Here is a 22,305-nt window from a genome sequence, read left to right as displayed (position 1 = left end):
TTACAAAACCTTTAGACAAAGAAAGATTTTGGACACTTAGGAGAGAAATAGGTTTAATTGACCTATCTTCACTTAGTGTTTAAATTAGTTTAGCACTTTTAAGAATAAATGAAAAATGCTTATAATAATAATAATAATAATAATAATTTTTGATTGCATTCTTTTTTTTAGTTAGGGGAGTTTATGATTCTTAGTGAAAATTAATTATATGTTCAAAAAATGTTTAAGGATAAATTTGATTGATTGAACATGATTAATTCTCAATATATGAGTTGCCAATACCACTAGAGCTAATTAATTTAGCATTTTGAGTGTTTAAAACATATTTTTGACATTTTTGTGTTTAATGCATCGATACACTTAACAGTGCATCGATGCATCCCTTTGAATGTGCATCGATACATCATGAAGATGCATCGATGCACGCTTTGAATGTGCATCGATGTACATGGCCATGCATCGATGCATCCGTCGGGTTTTTGGTTAAAAACCCTGTTTCTTCTTTATTTTCTCAAAACCCTTTAAAAAACTCTCATGCCGCCGTTCATCACCCTATACTCTTTATTTGCCCAAAAATCAACGTTTTAAAGTCAGAATCTTCGAGCATTACATCTCCAAATCATGCTAACATCATCTATTCACTCAAGTCAAAACTGACCTCTTATTCCTTCACCCAATCCAAATAACCCAAATATGACCATTCTGAACTCTTGTTTCATTGTACCTGGTCTTAGACAAGATCTATATCATAGGTACCATACTTGTTTTGAGTCATACAAAATCCGGGAAGAGCGTATCCCTTCGATCCAAGCTATGGAAGATATGGACTTCCAATATCTTCCTACTCTTACGCCAAACCAAAACTATAAGAATTTGATTCTTTTAGGTCAATTTGTTTTTATTGACTCCGACACATTCACTACATATTTTGGTCTAGATAACTTAGGTTTATATAATGAAAATGAGACTGTGGTATCACCCTATAAGTCTAAGGATAGCGTTAGTACCTTACCATCTCATCACGATTGATTTCTTCATTTGTTGATCTCTTGATGGTTTTGACCATCCGGAGGTAGGTTCTTCTCCCTTAGAAATATAGATATATGATGGATACATTGTATCCAACATAATAAGAAGATTATTCTGCCACATATCACCTTTAGTGAGTTAGTAGATACCATAAACATTGTTCATTCCAAGAATATAGAAACCTTGATTTATGGTTGTCTCCTTAGTAATTTGTTTATCAAACTCGGTCTTAGGGTCTCTTCTGATATTCCTATCCCTCTCCAAAACCAAATCAATCTTACTTTCTTGAAGAAAACAGAATGGAAAAAGGATAAGGAACGAGTCAATGGGTTTATCGTTCCGAACTCAGAACTTTGAATTGTGAAACATTTTGATGTTCATGGATTATTTTATTTTGGATGTTTGAATTTGTTTGGATTTATATTTTGGTTGCTTTGGATATTAGATCTTAATATATATATGTTTAGTTTGAATTTTCTTTTTGATATTAATACTTATTTTTGCATCATTAGACATATATGACCAATTATCCATTACATGTTTATGAATATTGATTATGAAAACTAATGGTTAATCTCTCTTTTGTTTCTGATCTTAGCAGCTTAAGCTTTAATTTTAATTTTATAAAGAACAATTGGCTTATTTTTTTTGTTTAAATACGTTTTAGAGTCTTTTTGATTTAACAAAAAGGGGGAGAAGATGTACAATAGTAAGGGGGAGTAATTTCAAATTTGATTTAAAAAATGATTTTCTTAAAAATCTTAAAATTACTCAAATAGTTTGTTATATCAAAAAAGGGAGATTGTTGAAAACATTTTGATGTTTCGATATAACAAATTAAGTAAAATGAATTTTAAGATTTTACAAATGATTTTCTAAGTATATTCGATTTTATTACTCGAATATCAAAATATTACTCCAAGTCTTTTAAAATCAATTTCAATCCTTACTAATGTGTAAAATTGTATTTTATACTTAAAATATTTTTGAAACAATTTTCAAAGTATTTCGAACAAAAAACGAGCCTAAAATCAAATTTTCATGTAAGTGTACGGATGCATAAATCAATGCATCGATGCACCCTTGTTTTAATTGAACATCGAATAACTTTAGTGTACCGATGCACATACAATGCATCGATGCACTTCATATATTATTAAAACATCGAATTGATTTTATACACCGATGCACAAGACATGTATCGATGCACCCAGGCTTTTTTCAAAATATCGAAGCATATTTATGCATCGTTGCACTCTCAGTGTACCGATGCACTAAGTCTTCCAACGGTCGAAATATTTAAATTTTACACATAGTGTATCGATGCACTAGCCCTATGCATCGATGCATCCCACACTCCTACCTGTTTTATTAATTGTTTTCACACAATAACAGCTCTATTGACTCCACTAATAATTCCCAACGTTCAGAAGTGATCCAAGGAGTGTTTAAACAAGATTAGAAGCCATTGATCAACAATAAGGAAGAAGAGAAGCTAGAGAATCAAAGAGAAATCATCAAACCTCAAGTTTGAACATTTCAAGCCTATTTTCATTCAATATTCATTTTGCTTTCAAGAACACCATTTGTGCTCTATTGTATTTATCTTTGAGTGTTTTTTCTTTGTTCTAGAATTGTGCAAACAATCTACCTTGTGAGGTTTTCTTGTAAGTTTGCAAAATTTGTATATTTCTCTTTGAAAAATAGTGTGCTCAAGAATTTGGGATATAATTCTTGAGGGAGTTGTAAGTTTACTCTTTGTCCTAAAAAGAAAGAACAAATTAGTGAATTTGTTGGAAAATCCTTAGTGTGGATAGCTAAGGTAGTAGACGTAGACTTTGGTTGAGAAAGTTGAACCACTCTAAATCGTTGTGCAAATCTTTTCAATTTTCTACAAAAAGCTTCCACCAAAATTTTTATTGCCAATTCACCCCTTCTTGGCCAATTCTATCGATCGATTAACTCAACACTATCCTACTAAAAGTGCTAAAAATAAAATTTAATCGAATTTATAGTGTTATAAAAATAAAATTCAACAAGGAGTTTTGTATTTTAAAAATACGCGCGTGGTTTACAAATTCTTGTAGGCGCGTATGATTTGAGTTGTCTACTGTGGATCACTGGCTACAAAATCCATCTCTCTCCCACTCCTCCCTCACTCGTTTCCCATACTCTTTTTAATACTTTCCATTCTCTTTTCTTTTACCCAAAAAAAAAACACTTGATTTCCCGTTAATCATGGCTTCAACTGCACGTGTACTTCACCGGCGATGAACCATGGGCTTTTTCCGGCGACTATTTGGCGCTAAAAAGGCTAGCAAAACACGCTCCGACAAAGAACGAAGGCGTTGGAGCTTTGCTAGATCTTCCAATCCCACGTCTTCAACTTCGCATCCAGATGCATGCGGTGACACGTTGGATGCCAACAAGCACGCCATAGCAGTCGCAGCCGCCACTGCTGCTGTAGCCGAGGCTGCTCTCGCGGCTGCGCATGCGGCTGCCGAGGTCGTTAGACTGACAAGTGGCGGCGGCGGCGGCAACCGACGCCTCTCAGAGGAGAGGGCGGCTCTCAGGATACAAGCCGCTTTTCGAGGTTATCTGGTTAGTAATTGTTCTTAGTGACTGCCCATTTCCCTTTGCTTTCTTTGGTCTACTTCGTTAAATTCAAAAGAAGAGTGTTGATTTCAAATCATAAAAGCATTGTTGAAGCTTTTAGCTGGGGAATGGTCCCGAAAGGAGAAAGAACGGTACTGCACCGACACTGGGGAATGGTCTAGGGTGGAAAGTTGAAAAACCAGTCATCAATGCCTCAAATGGCTTTAATCTCTTTCATTTATTTGTCGTTTTAGAGGAATGAGTCCATGAAGTGATGGGATATAAAGAGGCAGCTGAGTTGTACAATATGTGACTCGGTTGACAAAATTCATATTCCTCTTTCTTCACCCTGCTGGTGTTCTTTCTTTGTTTCTTACTGTGCTAAAAGAAATTGCAATCAAGACTTAATAGTTCAGTAGAGTGAAAAAACAAACAAATTCCTTTAGGAGGGAAATGGGTTAATTTTGGTAAATATTTGCCATATCTGCAGCAAAGAATATAATCATAAATTTGCATTTGCACCCTCTGTTTAAATATCTGATCTGTACAAAAAATTAAATTTACCCATATGTTCTGTAGAGCTTTTTTTTCCTGTCAAAATTGGTTTCTTGCTTTTTTGGGCATCTTTCAAAGGCAGCATTCAAGTTTTTACCTTATTTTAGTAAGGCATCATTGTACAAATATTTCATGTTACAGCCAAGCTGCTGGGCCAACTTTTTTCTTTATTCTACCAACTGGATTGTCCTTTTTGACATCAACTTTATGTCTGATTATTAATTTTCTCCTGAAAGTTGCTAGGTTTTTATACATGTAGTTCACTTTTTTTATACCAAAGTTCCTAGCTTTATTCTGAGTTAAAACTTTTGTAAAGCTGTAAAGCTTTGTTTAAATTAGTGCTGCTATCTGTTAGAATTATCTATAGGTGGGGAAGATTGTTCTTACTTTATTACCACTTCCTCTTTTTAGTTGGCTTGTGTGGTAGACATCGATTTCATCTATGGGCCTCTTGCTTTTCGAGTTCATCGGCTGTCTGTTGCAAATCTTTTTTATTGGAGCCTTTTAACTTCTGCTGTAAAATTCTTACAAGGGTTATCATACAGTCAATTGGTCTGGTATCGTATTGTATGGTTTCTAGTTCTGATGTAAATGGTGCTCAAGCTTTTTTTTACTTCTGCCGCCACACGTTACAGGCACGGAGGGCACTGAGAGCGTTGAAAGCATTGGTGAAGCTTCAAGCATTAGTGAGAGGTCACATCGTGAGAAAGCAAACAGCAGACATGCTCAGACGCATGCAAACATTGGCCAGGCTGCAAGCTCGAGCCTGTGCTAGTCGTGCACATGTGACAAAGTCTTTAGATTCTATCATCAAGATGTCCAGACTTACACGAAATGCTGTAAGCATACCTCTCTACTCCTGTCGATGTTTAGGGTCCATATATGAAAATGATGTAGAAGGTACGAGTTATTAAAAAAATTGCTTTTGATGTGCTTGCTTGATCTCAAAGTATTCTTCAAGCACTAATAGATTGAAATACGGAGGGACCACTAGCTTTGCCTAAACTTAAAGTTCTGATATTTTTATGGAGGATTTAAGGTTAATTTGAGGTATGCTCATAATTTATGATTAAATTTGCTTCTCGATTAGCATTGGTGAAATGTAATATGGTTGGGGTCAAGGCAGAATTAACTATGCAAGGCCGAATCATTGATTTGTATAGGAAGAAAGCTTGATGTATGTTTTAACAGATGCGGTAGGGTGAAGCGGTTGATATCCAGGGACTTGTTGAGAATAACTATAAACTTATCATTTTGTTCAGTCTGGTGATGACCTTTTCAACGTGTTACTTGCAAGTCCATGCAACTTCTGGGAAAGTTGAATGCCAACCGTGTGCTTATTGTACTAAATCTGATAGGTTCTCAATCTAAAAAGTATCGCTTAATCGGCAGTTTGCCTCGGCAGATTTCCATTTAACATGCTCTGATTTGGTTTCATACATAGATTCAAATTTACAGGAAGACGAAGGTGATTCTAGCTAAATTTACGTTCAAATCAACAAATGGTTTTCTTTTAGCTTATGCCAGATTATGGCATTCTGCATAATCATTCTTTTGAACTTTTTGATGTTGAGATATGTTCTTTTTATAGGGTATCATTCCCGAATCCGTTGAGCACTGAACCTTACACAATGACAAATTAAAATGAACCCGGTTATAAATTTGGATCTTCAAATTGGTCTTGAATATTGCTTTTGTTCATGCAGAGAAGTGGTTCAAATTCAAATGTGACGAACATTGTTGATCTCGAGAAAGCACAGATGGGTTCACACTGGTTAGACCGTTGGACTGAGGAAAGTTTATGGAACCACCGTACAGATGGCCCGCTTAGCTGTAGGCATGCTGACGATGAGAAGAGTGACAAAATTCTTGAAGTAGATACTTGGAAACCTCACTTGAACCCCCAACAGAGTAGCAAGAATTTTCGGCGATCTCGGCATTTTTCAACTTTGGACTATAACCAGAGCTTCACGGCGTACGACTCCCCGAGAAAACCATCTGGAAAATCCTCAAATCAGATGCCAAATATCTCTTCGGCAGATGTTTTCTCATTGAACTCCATGAAACATCATGGAGGGAAAGGTGAAGCAGCTCTAAGAACAGCTGACAACAGCCCACAAGTGCATTCTGCATCCTCTAGACCTGGAAGTAGTGCTAGGAGAAGCCCTTTCACACCAACAAGGAGTGAGTGCTCATGGGGATACTTAAGTGGATATTCCGGTCACCCAAATTACATGGCGAACACCCAATCATCCCGGGCTAAGTATCGGTCCCAGAGTGCCCCAAGACAGAGGCTGGAGTTAGACAAATATGGTTCAACTGGAAGAACTTTTCAGGGGTTTCGGGATGAAGACACTAATTCTGAAAGAGGTTTTCCTCATCATGTTGACTTCAGTTACAAGTCTCATCCGACATCCAATCGCTCGAATTGTCCCGGTAGTGCCAACAGAAGGGAATGATCATGATCCCCGCTTCCCTTCCTCTCTTCTATATTTTCCCTTCATCTCTTCTATATTTTCCCTTTCCTCGTGTGTGATAGCAGCGTTGTGTGCTGGAGTTGTAAATTAGTTTACCCCGATGTTGAAACTTTGATCCGGGTCGATCAAATTTGAAATTATTAATATTGTAAGAAAAGTATGACAATAAAGTAGTTACAACTGTTGGTAAGTTTCAACTATCAATTATCATTGCAAAACAAAAACAAAAGTGCTTCAGTTGGAGTTTTGTCTGTTCCCATCTAATCCGCTCTGCTTGTCTGAACATGGTGACAGTGACAGTGACAGTGAACAGCCAATATTCTTTTATTGTCCATATAAGAAAACAAACGAAACCTTGGATTCCCAGAACTGAGAATCGATAGGACAAAGTGAGTCGTACAGTTATGAGATCATTTTTGCCAGAAGCAGTTACGGATCACAGGGTAAAATCTCTTTCAATGACGATGACAGTCTCTGGATCCATGCAGATAACAGCAGAGCGGACATCTCTCACGATTATAAGCTATATGTAGTTTATGCATTTACAAAATGAATGCAGGAAGAAGAGATCTCCAAAGAGGATGGAAGCTTATGCAGTACTAGTTTTCACTACAATCCAGTCACCAACGGCAGCGATCGTTTCGGTTTCCTCTACAAAACGGCATTACCAGTGCAATGGTGAATCTGCATTTTAGAAAGTGTAAGAATCAATGGAGTCGAGTAGGCGACAATTAGATAGAGTTGGCTATTGCACAAACATGGAACTCAAGAATGTTTCCGGTTGCTTCCTGATCTCAGGGATCACATAAAGATTAGTGCAAATGTAATTACGACTTGCCAATATTATTTTCTTAAGTCGTAATCGGCAGAAAGAGACACAAAAATAAAAAATTCGTCGCCTGAGAGATTCGATCTCTCGCGGGTGAAACCCATGTACTTAGCAGGCACACGCCTTAACCACTCGGCCAAAGCAACTTTGATGGCAGAATACCAAGCAATTATAAGCGCACTCATATCTAAAACCCAGTAATATACTAAATATCTAATCCTTAAATTAAAATGTCGAAAGAAAAATAAGAATGGCAACATATAAATAAGAAGCATATAAGCATTTGGCATGAGCAAGCAAATTAGAATTTTATATTGACAGCAAAACATATGGGGAATTCTAGTCCCGCAAACTGATCTGTCAAAAATCAAAGGAAAATAGAGAAGACAAAGCCATGAGTAGCTAAACTCCATAACTTATTAAAAGCAGGGGGAGAGTATGTTGAAATTCTATGATCATCACTGCGCATGAAAGACTGGTATGTTGATTTCAAACTCATTGAACGAGAAACAAATATGACTACGTATAATTCACAAATGATTCATGAAACGATTTCTTACAGCATTATATTGTTGCAAGGCTAGAAGCAAAGGTAAAACACACAAGTTTTGAGGTCAAAAGTGTGTTACTACATGGACCAGTTAGCGACAACGTTGAAAAGAAAGAATCAAGACTAAACGTTGCGAATTGATTGAAACAGAATGCATGCATCGGACGCCTCACCCCCTCAAGTGTTAAAACACCAGAGTAATCTAGAACCTTCATCACAGTCTTTGAAGCACACCGTACACGTGACAATACTTTGACAGCTGGACACCACCGCATTTGGGGAGGCACCTACAAAACATATGGAAAGAGGAAAAGAAACATAGGGCAAAAGTGACCCAAGAAGCAAAAACAGAACTAGCAACCTTCAACAGAAAACCACTGCTCAATATTCACTCTACTCTCAACCCTTTCGACTTCTTTAAAAGAAACCAAATCAATCACGAGCATGCACAGAACTGAGATTGTGAACATGCACCAAAATAAAGAAAGTAACCTAAAAATATACATGAAAGTACCAATTTAATACTAAAATTGAATAAAAAGAAATACTTAAATGACACACGAGAATAAATAAATATGGAAAATAAATGGATGAATCATGAATATAAAAAAATAATTTTAAAAAATAAAAAAATATATTTTTAGAATGTTAAATTAGAAAAAGAAAGAAAATGAAATCAGAGTTAATTTTTTTAAAAATAAAAAATGGATCAAATACAACGTTATTCAACCTCGAGGAAGACAAAATCTATGAAGATATATTTGACAGTTGTTTCCTTAATTCATCGGTTCTTTCTTCAATGGAGCTTTCAAATAAAGATAAGGTTGAGAACAAACAAAGAAACAAACACAAAAAATAAAATAAAAATAATATAAGAGAATTACCTTTAAACAAAAAAAAAATACTTTTATTGTTTTTCTCTTTCGAATTACAATACTTGAGATTACTCTTTTCCCCTTTTTCTCCCTTTTTCTTTTCTTTTTTTTTTCTCTTCCTTTTTCTCTTCTTTTTTATGTGTTTCTTTCACGTGTTCTAAGAAAATAGAAAATGTCCAAATAATATAAGATCTTCTTATCTAAAGAAATAACATCTAATTTTATCTAATTACATCAATTAACATATTCTTTTCCATTGAAAGGAGATCACATTGAATATGACAAAATTCCTCCGAGACATTCTCTAATATAATACCCCTTTCCTTTTCATCATGGACAATATGAATGTGTTCTCTTGCATTCAGATAAGTTTGCAGCCTAGACAAAAATTAGGTATTACAGTTAGTTAGGCTTTAGTAGAGATTATCAAAAGTTGAGATATTTTGTATTTGAGCTTTTATAATTAATTTTTTTTATAGAAGTTGTTGAAAAGAGGAAATATCTAAAATTGTAATAAGGATTTACAATTATAAACGTAAACAAACCTAACCTAAATACCTAATTAAGATATTTGCTTATAATTATTGACATAAGAAAATAATCACTTGAGATCATACACAAATTGTACAATGAAAATGTTAAAAACTCAACAAAAACTCAAATAAAAGATAGTACGAACAAATATGAGCAATGATAGATAAATCAGAACAATAGAGAAAACTATTGAAAGATCGTTGACAATAATAAATCTGAGCTAAACGTTGTGAGAAAACTATCTAAGAATGCAAATTGTGTATCCAAATCCAATCTAAGGTAAAACAAAAAAGATCAATATGATAATAAATAAATATTATCTTGGTCAGTCAAACTATCGTTAAATCTCAAGATTTTATAAATAAAAATTCAATTTATTTTGAAATAAATAAATAAAAGTAATATGAGAAAAGAGCTAATTTCATAACTTTATAGCTTTCATTATTTATCATGATTATTTGTCTTAAGTACTCTCTATGCAGCTTACTTAGGTTTAATCAAACTTGAGGTAAGAGTAGTTAGGATGCATGTTCTGGTCATTAGATCCTCCTAGTTCCATTAAATGCATGTTTTGGTCATTAGATAGCATGGACTGTAATGAAATAAAATGAACTTGTTGCCATAAGTCCCTATAATTGCACCTTAGCTTCAATTTAGTCCATTAATTGTTATTTATTTTTATCCATGGTGGTTAAATTCATAAATACTAATGCAATTATAATGTTTTAAAATATTTTAAGAGGTCTTATGCATCCCTTGATAAAGCGCCATACCACTTGAAGGTATTCACAAGAGCTGAGAATCAGTGAACATTTCCAGAAGATGAACGAAATGACTACTTCATCATATTAATGAACACCAAAATAAAAAATACTAGATCTTGACCAAAGAAGCCATCCTGAAACATTTTGCCTCCTGAAATCAACATAAGCCTCAAAATTAGCCTCAACTTGACACTTGTCAAAGAGTAATGATTTTCGAAGGATTAAAAAGAGTTTTTGCCTCATTTGATATTCAATGAACTCTTGTTTAAAATTTGCTTTAATTGTGAGCCAGAATTAAGTGACACTATTTTTCAAAACTTCTTCATCAAGCTTTTTCACAGTTTGGAAAATGAAAGAAAAAACGTGTTTTCAAACAAGATAATCTCTTGGGAATAGATCTTGAAAGTTGGCAAAGGTCACTCAGACTTAGAAGTTCAAAATGAGCAAACTGGGGCAAAGGAATCGAATGTCAAAGTGCAATATTGTTGAGGTCAAGAGGAAGAGATCAAGGCCCAAGTAAAGACAAAGAACTCAGTAAAGAGAATGATGCAAATATTAATGAGAAAGTGGAGCCCGCAACACTAAAATGACATTATGCATGCGTATTTAGGCATTTGCACAATAGGAGCATATGCATTTATTCTTTCATCAAAGTCTTGAATGTTTGATAAGAATTCAAGAAGTCAATAAAAATTTCATTTCATGATTTTTGCAAAGAGTTTAAAATTCTTCAGAGAAAATACAAACCAAACATTTCCAAGTGAAGAGTTCATAATGAGATGAACTCATCCAATGAGGGAGAAGAAGTTCCTAATGAAAAGAACTTGTTGGATCAGCGTCATCTCACTCGAGATAGCTCTAATCCATCGAAGAAGGTGGATTAACATTTCCTATGGAAGGGTTCGTAATGAGAATAACTCATCCAATGAGGGAGAAAAAACTCATAACGAGAAGAGCATGCTCAACCTTGGGTCGTCCATCACATAAGGAGATGGATCAATATTTCTAATGAAAGGGTTCATAATGAGAATAACTCATCCGATGAGGGAAAAAAGTTTATAATAAGAATAACTTGTTCATCCTCAGCTCATCCATCACATAAGGAGTTAGATCATCATTATCTCATTAGAGATTGTTTCCCTTGAAACATAATTTCATTTCGCTTGATTCCATCACATAAGGAGTTGGATCAACATCGTCATTGCGCTCGATTTTATCACATAAGAAGTTGGATTAGCATAACCATTTCACTCAAATATATCGCATAAGGAGTTGGATCAGAATTATCTCGCCCGAGATAGCTTCCCTCGAAACTTAAACTTCAAAAAATTATTTCACTCAAGATTTTATCTCAATTGAGATTGTTTTTATTAAAAAAATTATCTCATTTAAGATTGTTTTTTCTTAAAACAAAATTTTGTCTCACTACAGAGTATTTTTCTTAAAAACAAATTTTATCTTACTTGATATTGTTTTTCTTAAAAAAAATCGTCTCACTAGTGATTTTTTTCTCAAAATGAATTTTATCTCACATGAGATTTTTTCTTAAAACAAATTTCGTCTCACTAGAGATTGTTTTTCTCAAAATGAATTTTATCTCACTTAAGATTTTTTACTTAAAACAAATTTTGTCTCACTAGAGATTTTTTTCTCAAAACAAATTTTTATCTTACTTAAGATTGTTTTTCTTAAAATAAATTTCATCTTCCATGAGACAATTTCCTTCAAAACATAATTATTAAGATCATTTCACTCGAAATAAAATTTTATCTCACAAGCAGTTTTTACTCTTGAGATATTTTTCCTCATTCAAATTATTTTTTAGCTTTTCTTGAAATACATTCCTTTTAAAATCGAATTATGTCTCCCTTGAGATAAAAATATCATCCTCAGTCTCACATGAGACCATGATTTCTAAAAAAAATAATAAATAATAGAAATAAATATTCAGACGTGCTAATCAAGGACATTTATGTCTTTTTTAGGTTCAAACCCATCAAAGAAAGAGGTCGAGCAACATTTCAGCGAAGAAGTTCATAATGAGAAGAACTTGTTCAATCTTGATTCATCCATCAGAAAATGAGGTGAAGCAACATTTCAGCGAAGAAGTTCATAATGAGAAGAACTTGTTCGACCTTGATTCATCCATCATAGAAGGAGGTGGATCAACATTTCATCGAAGAAGTTCATACATCCATCATAGAATGAGGTGGAGCAACATTTCAACGGAAGAAGTTCATAATGAGAAGAACTTGTTCAACTTACTTGATTCCATCATAGAATGAGGTGGATCAACATTTCCAATGGAAGGGTTCATAATGAGAATAACTCATCCGATGAGAGAAAAAATTCCTAATGAGAAAAACTGGTTCAATCTCAATTCTTCCATCACAGAATGAGGTGGATCAACATTTTTAATTGAGAAGAAGTCTATAATAAGAAAAAACTTGTTCATAATAAGAACTTATTCAACCTGCTCGATTCCATCACAAAAGGATGTGGATCTATTTTCGATAGAAAAGTTCATAATGAGAAGAACTCGTCCAAAGATGAAGAAGAAGTTCATAATTATAAGAACTTCTCTAACCTTTATTCAAATCCATCGTAGAAAGAGGTAGATCAACATTTTTGAGAGAATAAGTTCATAATAAGAAAAACTTGTTCAACCGTGACTTATCCATCACGGAAGGAGATTGATCGACATTCCTAACAAAGAGTTCATAATGAGAAGAAATTTTAGCTCAAGAAGTAGGGTCACGTCAAAAAATGATACTTTATATCTTTGCTCTGTTTCAGTTCCACAACAACGAGCAAAGAGGGGCAACTGTAATCACTATCTTTCGGCCTCCCTCGGTGTGGTGTAGAGATAATAGAGTTGAGAGAAAAAAGGGATTTCCCCTTTCGATAACAAACAATGATAAAACAAAATGAGAGAGTTAAGGCCATTTTCGGCCTTATGTACCCCCATCTAAACGACGTCGTTCAGGGGTAGAGACGCATACATTTTAGCGTATGAAGCAACCCCAATTTCAGTCATTCGAGTTTTGTAACTTTTCAATTTAGTCACTTAATGTATGCTTGGTTTATTTCAGATTTATGGCTTGAATTTTCATTTCGCTTTCATTCTAGTCATTTATGCATGATTATATATTTTAGGGTAATTATCTATTTTTAATCCTTTAAATTTTATATTTATTACTTTTTAATCCTTAAGGTTGTTATGTGTAAAAGATGAGTATTTTACAGTCTAGATCCTCCTAGTTTTATTAAATGCACGTTCTGGTCATTAGATAGCATGGACTGTAATGAAATAAAATGAACTTGTTGCCATAAGTCCTTATAATTGCACCTTATTTTCAATTTAGTCCATTAATTGTTATTTATTTTATATCCATGGTGGTTAATTTCATAAATACTAATGCATTTCGTATGTTTTTAAATATTTTATTAAAATGATGAAATGTTTTTTAGACTAAATAGTAGTGATCACTAATTTCTATATTTACTCGAATCAATTTTCAAGAATGTGTTTTGTAGAGTGGGCGTGAAAAGTGTAATCTATCGAGGTGGTACAATACATTCAAACGAAAGTGAACTTGAAAATAGTAAAGTATGCTTTTAATAAAAAATTAATAATAACTGTTTTATTTTAATGATGATAGTGTGTTTATCTTTCATGGCATGTTATTTTAATATTTATTTTTAAGGTGAGGTTTTAGATAAATATTTCAAAATAAATTGATGAATCTTAAATAAAAGGATCATATTCTAAATTTCAACTCGAATATGCAAATTCCACTATTACAACAACGTATAAGCGATCAGGTACCAATTTTGGGCGCTGTGGGGGTGCTAAGTCTTCTCCAAGCGTAACTGATTCCCGAACCCTTAAAAATGAATAATTGGTAAACGCAGACATATTTTGTCTTTTTAAATGATTTTTCTTAAAATTATTTTAAAATACGTTTTTTAGGTATTCGACCTTCAATGATTTCTCTCCCAAATTATCAACTATCAACTTAATAAAGGTATGTTTTACTCTAAGTTAGTGATGATATATAGTTTATAGCTCGTTTGTTTAGTAAATTAATTTACAATTTGTAGAATGAAATCATCTAACGTTGATCATGTTTGGATAGATTTGTGTTTTGGAGGGTCATGGGAGAATGTTCATGGTGTTTTGCAATATATGTCTTTACCCATGAATCTTCAACTAAAACCATCATTAAAAAAGTTAACTTATGAAACTCTAATGTTATGTGTTGCAAAGAAATTGAATTAGAGCCTCTAAGTGAATTTAGGTTATCTTATCAGAGAAAAGGTAAAGTTTATTTGTTAACCGACAATAAAGATGTTGAACGATTCATTGCTTACATTAGTGTTTCGCAAGAAGATGATGTTACATTGTATGTTGTTGAACCTAGAAGTAGTGAAGTTGGGTCAGTAGCGGGTAGTAATCAACTAAGTTCTTTAACCCCAGTTTATGGTGCTCACAATGTACAACGTTGTTATCAACCTCAAAATTTAATGGTTCAACCACAATTTCATCACCAAGAAAATTTTGTTTCACCACATTTCCAATACCAAACAGAATATCAAACACAATCTCAAAACCCACAACCTTTTCCTAATCTAAATCCCAATCAACTTTCAACACCAAATTTCGGTTTTCGTATTGACCAGTTAGACGATTATGAGCCAACATAAAAAATTATGAGTACTAGTCAGTATTCGAAATTTGATCTTGGTCAATACCCAGACTTTGATCTTGGTCAATACTCAGATTTTGATGATGTTTCAGAAGAACAAACAGACCCTGCGTGTAATGATTTTGATATTGGTCAATATCCGAATTTTGATGATGAAACAGTCGCTGCCAAGGAAGATGTTGTTGATAATAATGAGGAGGAAGTTACGACTGTGAATGAACATGTTGAACATCTATTATGTAATTCATATAACCCTGAAGAATAAAAAGAAGTAGAAGAAGTACCCTAAGAAAAGAAAAAGAAGAAAATGCCACGGGAGTATAACTGGAATATGCCAGAATTACTTCAGATACCGGAAGAAGAGTTTGTAAAGATAACAGTTGATTGTTACACAAAAGTTATTCGTATAAAAAAAGATGATTGTTTTGATACAAAGGAAGACTTGAAGATAGCTTTGTATACGAAATGTGTGGAAGATGGCTATCAACTAAAAGTTAACAAATCAAGTAAAGATTGTTTCGAAACAAAATGTATGATTGACAAAAACTGTACATGGCGTATGATTGCAAAGAGGATAAATGATTGCGAAATGTTTCAAGTTAGGACTTTTATTGATAAACATACATGTTCAAGAACCCAAGTTTTTCCGCACCATAGATATGCAAACAAAAAGGTGTTGGGTGGTTTTCTGGTTGAGTTAATGTTTTTGAATGACTGGGTATATCGGGGACATGAAATTATGACTGACATGAATGCTCGGTTCAAGATTAGTATCTCATATTCTCAAGCTTGGAGAGCCAAATTTTATGCCTTGGAATTGTTGAGGGGGTCTCCAGAAGCATCGTTTGCCCAACTGCCGGCTTATTGTCACAATTTAAAGCTGAAAAATCATGGGTCGGTAACTCATATCAAAACAGATAGAGATGGACACTTTGAGTTGTTGTTTATCGCCATTTGTGTTGTGGTTAGTAAATCAATATAATTTTGTTAACTTATTTTTGTTAGTTACATGCATTTCACATTTAAATGATTATATTTCTTGTGTATATTATTTTGTAGATTCGTTTGTTTATTACTTGCATGCGCCCAATTATTATAGTTGACGGAGCACATTTGAAAGATCGATACCTTAGAGTAATCTTATTAGCAGTAGCCATGAATGCTAACAATGGGATACTGCCAATGGCTTACGGGGTTGGCAAATCTGAAACCTCTGATTCATGGACATGGTTTATGAGGCATTTTAGAGATTGTATAGGTCCTATTAGCAATCTGACAATCATATCCGATAGGGCAAACTCAATTGACAACGCTGTTAGAACGTGTTTCTCAGATGTTTTTCATGGACTTTGTGGTATTCATTTATAAAAAAATCTAAAATCAAGGTCTGCTGGTATAAAAAATACAAATAGACATACTGGAAGGCTGTAAAAGCTTATCGGGAAGTGGATTTTAATAAACATATAAATTATTTGAGACGTGTTTTGCCTCAATGTGCTCAAACACTAGAAGATGTCGGGTTTGAAAGATGGTTAAGAGTATATCAACTTGGAGTAAGATATGGTTTCATGACGTCTACTAGTGCAGAATCAATCAACGCTCTAAGTTGTCCTTCTCGAAAATTACCCATTACTATGTTAATGAAGTTTTTTCAAGCTTCTATTCAACAGTGGTACTACAAGAAAAGAAACCATACATGTATTATGTCTTTAAATTCGTAACTTATCATATTTATATATTTTACTAAGTATTATTTATTTAAATTTACAGGAACATTGGAACGTCGTGTTATACCATGGAATGAAAAAAAGATAATGAAACGTGTTGTGAAGTCAACGTCATGGAGAGTTGAATCATGTTCAAACACTTTGTTTGAAGTATTGGATAATAACTTAAATGAGCTTGTCGATCTAAATGCAAAGACGTGTAGTTGTATGAAATGGCAAACATCTGTTATCCGTGTGGCCATGTTATAAAAGTTGCTCTTCATCTAAACCAATATGATTCAAGCACATACGCTATGATTGCTACACTACAGAAGTATATTGACAGACTTATGCCAATATTGTCTACCCTATTCCACATCCTTCTGAGTGAGACATATCAGATGACTTACAAACAGTTTTGCCACCAGTCATGTATAGCAGGCTACCTGACCGACCAAAAAATCACGATCGTATACCGTCTAAGGGTGAAGAGAAGAGGATATCGACATGTAGTCGGTGCAATGAAAGTGGTCATACAAGGTTGACCTGTGGAGCACCAGTGCCATCACAATCATCTTTTCCTCTACCAAAATATGAATCCTCATCAAAATCCAAAGCTCATATGGTGTCAAGCAAAAGGAAATCAAAATCGCAATCAAAATCAAAATCCCAATCACAACTGGCTTCACCTGGACTTATTAACTTAGGTGATTTTTAAATGAAAACGTTGTATTATGTGTATTTTATGTGTGAATGCATACATTTTCAGTTAGACATGCGTTAGTAACTTGAGTTTGAACATTGTTATGATTTGTTCAGTTGTTATCACTTATCAGATTGTTGTCTGTTATCTTTTTGAAGGTGTTTTCCTTGAATTCGCAACGCGAATTTGACTTTCGCGTTGCGAAAGTGTACCTTCAACATGTCTTTTTTGCCTTCAACATAATGCAGATTGAAATTTTCTTAAACAACAAATCAACTTTTACAAATCAATTAAACAAGCAAAAAACAATTCTTATTTACACATCTAAAATAAATAAATCAACAGCACACAATTAGCCCCAGACATCAAATTTCACGCAGCTCACTTCAGGAATAACCTGCATAAACCAAGCATTTGCTTCTACACATCTAAAACCAACAAAGAGCAAATTATTGAATTCTAGGTACTTAACCAAACATTTTCAAACCAACAAAGAGTATATATGTTAACAACACTTGCTCAAACTTACCAATAACAAATGGTTGTTTATGCACACTTTCAGCACGCGGATGCAGGTAGAAAACGTATCGAATATATCGCTCTAGCCATAAAATGACGAAACCAAAACCTTACTACACCTCTATCTCTATCTGTGGGAGGTAGAAACTATTTACATCTTGTCGTCAAACGTTCCAAGCACATGCATACAAGAGGACCACAATCCCCTCTGGCTCCCACCGTTTGTTGTGGCACTGTCTCGTCTCTCATCATTGTAACTTTGAACTTTTTTGGCTTATTGTTTCCAGAATTAGTCCAATAATCAATCGCATCCAAGTATTTAGCCAAATGAGCTCTCCATCCCTTACAAATAATATCTTTCAAATCAGACAATGGTATGTAATTCAACATGATGTCATATACTATCGTCTTCAGGGATGGGAGCTGAAGCTCGAAGAGAAGCCAATGGCGACGTTCCATAACAAAGATAAACACCTACAATCATAAATAATAATTCAATTGCGCACATCAAATAAAATTTATGAACACCTTTAAAATATTCAAAAATAAATACTAACCTTATCGACCTCCCACCACGCAGGATAAATCTTAGCTTTTCCATTACCCAACACATATGAAGCATCTCTCTGATCCTTCAAGTGAGCTACGTGAAAAGACGAAGGCATAATAGTCCATCGCGTCTTTTTTATTTTCTTCAATTTCCTTATAATCAGAAGACGTGACACCCATGCATCAATATTATGTGGATAAAAAAAATACATATATTAGTGAATTTAACAAATTTTTAAAAAATAATCAAAATACAATATAAGAAGAATATAAGACTTACTCCCCATTCGAAATAGCCATTCTCTTCAACCCCTAATAAAACACCCCACCAAGACCGATCAAGAAAGAAATGCATATTATCGTCAATTTTGTATATGTCGGCGTAACACCCCTGGCTCCGCTCATGTAGATAAAAATCAACTGCGGTTTTAACCCAAAGGGTATTATCCATAATTGTGTCCGGTAGTGTTCTCTTTTCCTGCTGAGGAATGGTACTGGTCGGTAACTCATACGAAAGCTAACTCTCATCCATCATATCGGGCACGTGGGGGGTTTATCAATATGTCGACATAGTATACCATGTGAATCGGGCTCTTGAACGATGACAGGTGCCTCTTGAACGGTGGGAGGGGCCTCTTGAACGATGAGAGGGGCCTCTTGAACGATAGGAGGGGCCTCTTGAATGATGACAGGTGAATCGGGCTTTTTCTTACGGAGTCTTGGCACTATTGTGGGTAAAAGGAGACGTAATGGCACGTGCACGATGTCTGATGCGTGAACCCCATCGTGTAAGAAAAACCCGACGTAAAGCATCTACCTTATCGGGCCTCTAAAAATAAATTAATACATAAATCAGTAAATAAATAAATAAATAATGTCGAAAAAAGGTTATTTGCATTTTTAGTATAATATGAAACAAACTTACCTCATTGCATAGAGTATAAACCTCATTATGCAACGATGAAACAATCTCACGTAGAGCTGCTACCTCATCACGTAAAGTAGATATCACACCACGTAAAGCACCATTGTCATCGCGTAAAACATGTACCTCACCACGTAAAGACCGTACCTCATCACGCCATGCACCATTATCGTCACATAAAGTACCGACCTCATCACGCAAAACACTAACCTCATCACGTAACTCCCCTAACTCATCCCGTGGAGGTGGAGAACAAGGAGATAAATGTCGTGGCATCTTTGCCGGTTGCCTATCATGAGGTGATGGTGGAGAAGAGGCTCGATAATGTGATAGAATAGGTGATGGCTCTCATTGTGGAGGTGTATAATCGGCTCGATCAGGTGATGACTCTAGGTGTCGAGCTGTAGAATCGACTCGATCATGTGATGACTCTCGAAGGAGGGGGTGCTCATCACCCGTCCCATAAAAAAAAAACTTACTAGCTTGCCACCAATCAGTGGCAAGCTCAACCTCTGTGGGTGTCAGCCTCTGTAATGGATAGTTAGCCTCCTAACAATATAAAAGCTCAAATAAAGTTAAACGTCTACTAGTAATAACTTGTTTACATATGGTAGTATTTCTGTTAACTTACATCATTCATCGTCATATATGGTAGTAAATCTTCCCAATCCAACAGTCGTATCCTCCTCCTAGTAATAGCCCTAGGAATATCATTTGAATTTTTTCTTGCATATATCCGCATGCTAGGAAAAAGCCTCAAATATCCAAATCTACAAACAATATAATACACAAACATTAATAATTTTTAAATAATTAATTATAATTTTGGATAGATTATATAGAAATTCTTACCTTAAAGGCCCGAATAAAGCCTACCAAAGTGTATTTGGAATCATCGCCACGCAAACTACGACGGTCCTCAAAGGCATACGACAACTTTTTCCAGGTAGCTTTCCATAGATATGAACCCCAGGAAAACACGTTCCATGCATTTAGGTCCTCTACCAATAATATTAGGTCCTCAGAAATAGGTTGTCTGGCCTCTTTGCCTAAAAAGTCGGCATTCAAAAGCAATAAAAGGCATACTCGGACAACATCAAGGTCATCCATCTGAGTAAAACCATCTTTAAGAAGTAATCTTTTCAAGTCGTCGACGTGTAAACTGGGCTTCGCCTCTGCCAGCTCAGGAAAAACCTAAGATAACCATGATAGGCGGGCGATATGACTAGTGTACCGACCTACTTCATCGTGTCTGAAACGTAGACCAGTGATTAAGCAAAACTCCTCCCGCCCAAAACAAGTATACGCCGGTGGAAAATGAAATCATATCTCTTCATCACCACGTTGTATCCTCTCAGGTATATCGTTAGTCATGGTCTGAAGAAACAAATGGGTCAACATAGCATCTCCACCTGGATGTTGTACTTTCAACCATGGCCCGGAGTAAGTATCCTCAAACAATTTTCTTTGTACATGTGTAAGTGTCGACGCTATTGTAGTAGCTAGGCTTAATTTATTCCTTAGAGTTAATGAAGACGAAAAACAATAAACATACCAAAAACTACAAATTATACACTATAAACAGACATGATATTAAACAGTGAAAACAAAGGCAAATATGTTTCAAACTAGCACGGTATTCACCCAAGTCATTATTCTATCATAGTTTTTTGGTTGAAGTAATGCAATTCATTCAAGTTTCAATTTGCAGAAGAAGAGTAGTTTCTGAAACTTAAATTCATAACGCGAAAATGAAAATCGCAATGCGAAACTAAAATCACGTTGCGATTTTCGTGTTGTGAATTTCGTTTTCGTGTTGCGAATTTAAGTTTCAAAAACTATTATTCTGCAAATTAAAACTTGAATGAATTGCATTACTTCAACCAAAAGACAAAACAAAGAAAAATACTAACTTCACAGGGTTAAAGACTAAACAGTTTAGCAGTATTGGCAGCAACCGAATGAATTTACTAAGCAATCTAAGTGAAATGGTTAATCTATATATTGAAATTACCAGTAAATTTATCATCAATTTAAATATGAAAAATCTAATAATGATACAAAAATTTAAAAATAAAAATAATTAAAAAAACTAACCCTCGGTGGTTGATTTTCCATTTCTGGACGTGAATGGTTGTGAGGGTGGCTCTGAGAGATGGAGATAGACGGATTTCGCTGGAGATGGGGACGGATTTCGCCGTAGAGAGTGAGAGATGGAGATGAGACTGAGTTGTGATTTTGGGTTTTAGGTTATGAGTTGCAATTATACTGTTTACATTTGTGTTGCGAAATTAATATTGTGTTTCGAATTCGAAAATAAAATTCGCGTTGCGAAAATAAACACGCTTTGCGAATTTGACTTTTGTGTTGCGAATTACAAATTCGTGTTGCGAAATTGGAAATTGTGTTGCGAAATTGGAGTTCGCGTTTCGAATTTGTTGGTCATTTTCGTAAATCCAAAAAAAGTTGATTAAAATCGTATATTATAAGGCATTTTCGGTCACTGAATTTATATTCTCTTTAATATATATTTCAAAATTTATCCATTTAAAAAGCATAGTCAACTTACACAAATTTGTATTGTAAGTCGACTTGAATTAATAAATTGCTTTACCTAACATTTTTTGGAATAGGCTTTGGACGTGCTTATTTTATAATCTGGATTGCACGTCTCAACCGTATGCAAAGAAAACAAATCATATACCATTGATTCAAGCTCACAACCACATCCTAAGACTATTTATACAAAAAAAAAATCAATTAAACTAAGTAGAAGACCTTAAAAAAACATGTAGGGGAGGTTGATTGAGAAGAAACATTACGGGTTGCAGCCTAACAAGTGATCACTTAAAAGCAACCTTCTATTCAATTATATTCATAATAGGGTTTAAGGTTTAGGAACTTGAACGTAGAATCAAGATAATTACTTTTCTCTTGGTTCTCGACCTCTTCATATTTTCGATTTAGAATAAATATTATGACATCA

General features: G+C 34.5%; 1 protein-coding gene, 1 long non-coding RNA gene and 1 other non-coding gene across 3 annotated transcripts; 1 reads left to right on the top strand and 2 right to left on the bottom strand.

Annotated features, from left to right (window-relative positions):
• The first annotated feature begins 3,167 nt into the window (after positions 1–3,167).
• LOC120135201 (protein IQ-DOMAIN 14-like) lies at positions 3,168–6,860 on the top strand. Its single transcript, XM_039151515.1, has 3 exons — positions 3,168–3,630; positions 4,815–5,018; positions 5,886–6,860. Exons 1-3 carry the CDS (start codon positions 3,307–3,309, stop codon positions 6,636–6,638), a joined length of 1,281 nt encoding a protein of 426 aa, XP_039007446.1. The 5' UTR covers positions 3,168–3,306; the 3' UTR covers positions 6,639–6,860.
• Positions 4,559–21,248, bottom strand: LOC120135202. The gene is made up of 3 exons (XR_005517231.1): positions 21,238–21,248; positions 20,254–20,255; positions 4,559–4,693 (listed from the first exon to the last, which is right to left on the bottom strand). It is a non-coding gene; the product is annotated as an uncharacterized LOC120135202 (long non-coding RNA).
• On the bottom strand, positions 7,550–7,631 carry TRNAS-GCU. The gene has a single exon. It is a non-coding gene; the product is annotated as a tRNA-Ser (tRNA).
• Positions 21,249–22,305: the final 1,057 nt, after the last annotated feature.

This window comes from Hibiscus syriacus, unplaced genomic scaffold (genome assembly GCF_006381635.1).
Source record: "Hibiscus syriacus cultivar Baekdansim isolate YM2019G1 unplaced genomic scaffold, ASM638163v2 tig00110602_pilon, whole genome shotgun sequence".
Taxonomy (NCBI): domain Eukaryota; kingdom Viridiplantae; phylum Streptophyta; class Magnoliopsida; order Malvales; family Malvaceae; genus Hibiscus; species Hibiscus syriacus.
The sequence above is the reverse complement of the archived record's forward strand: the minus strand, read 5'-3'. Positions and strand labels throughout refer to the sequence as shown.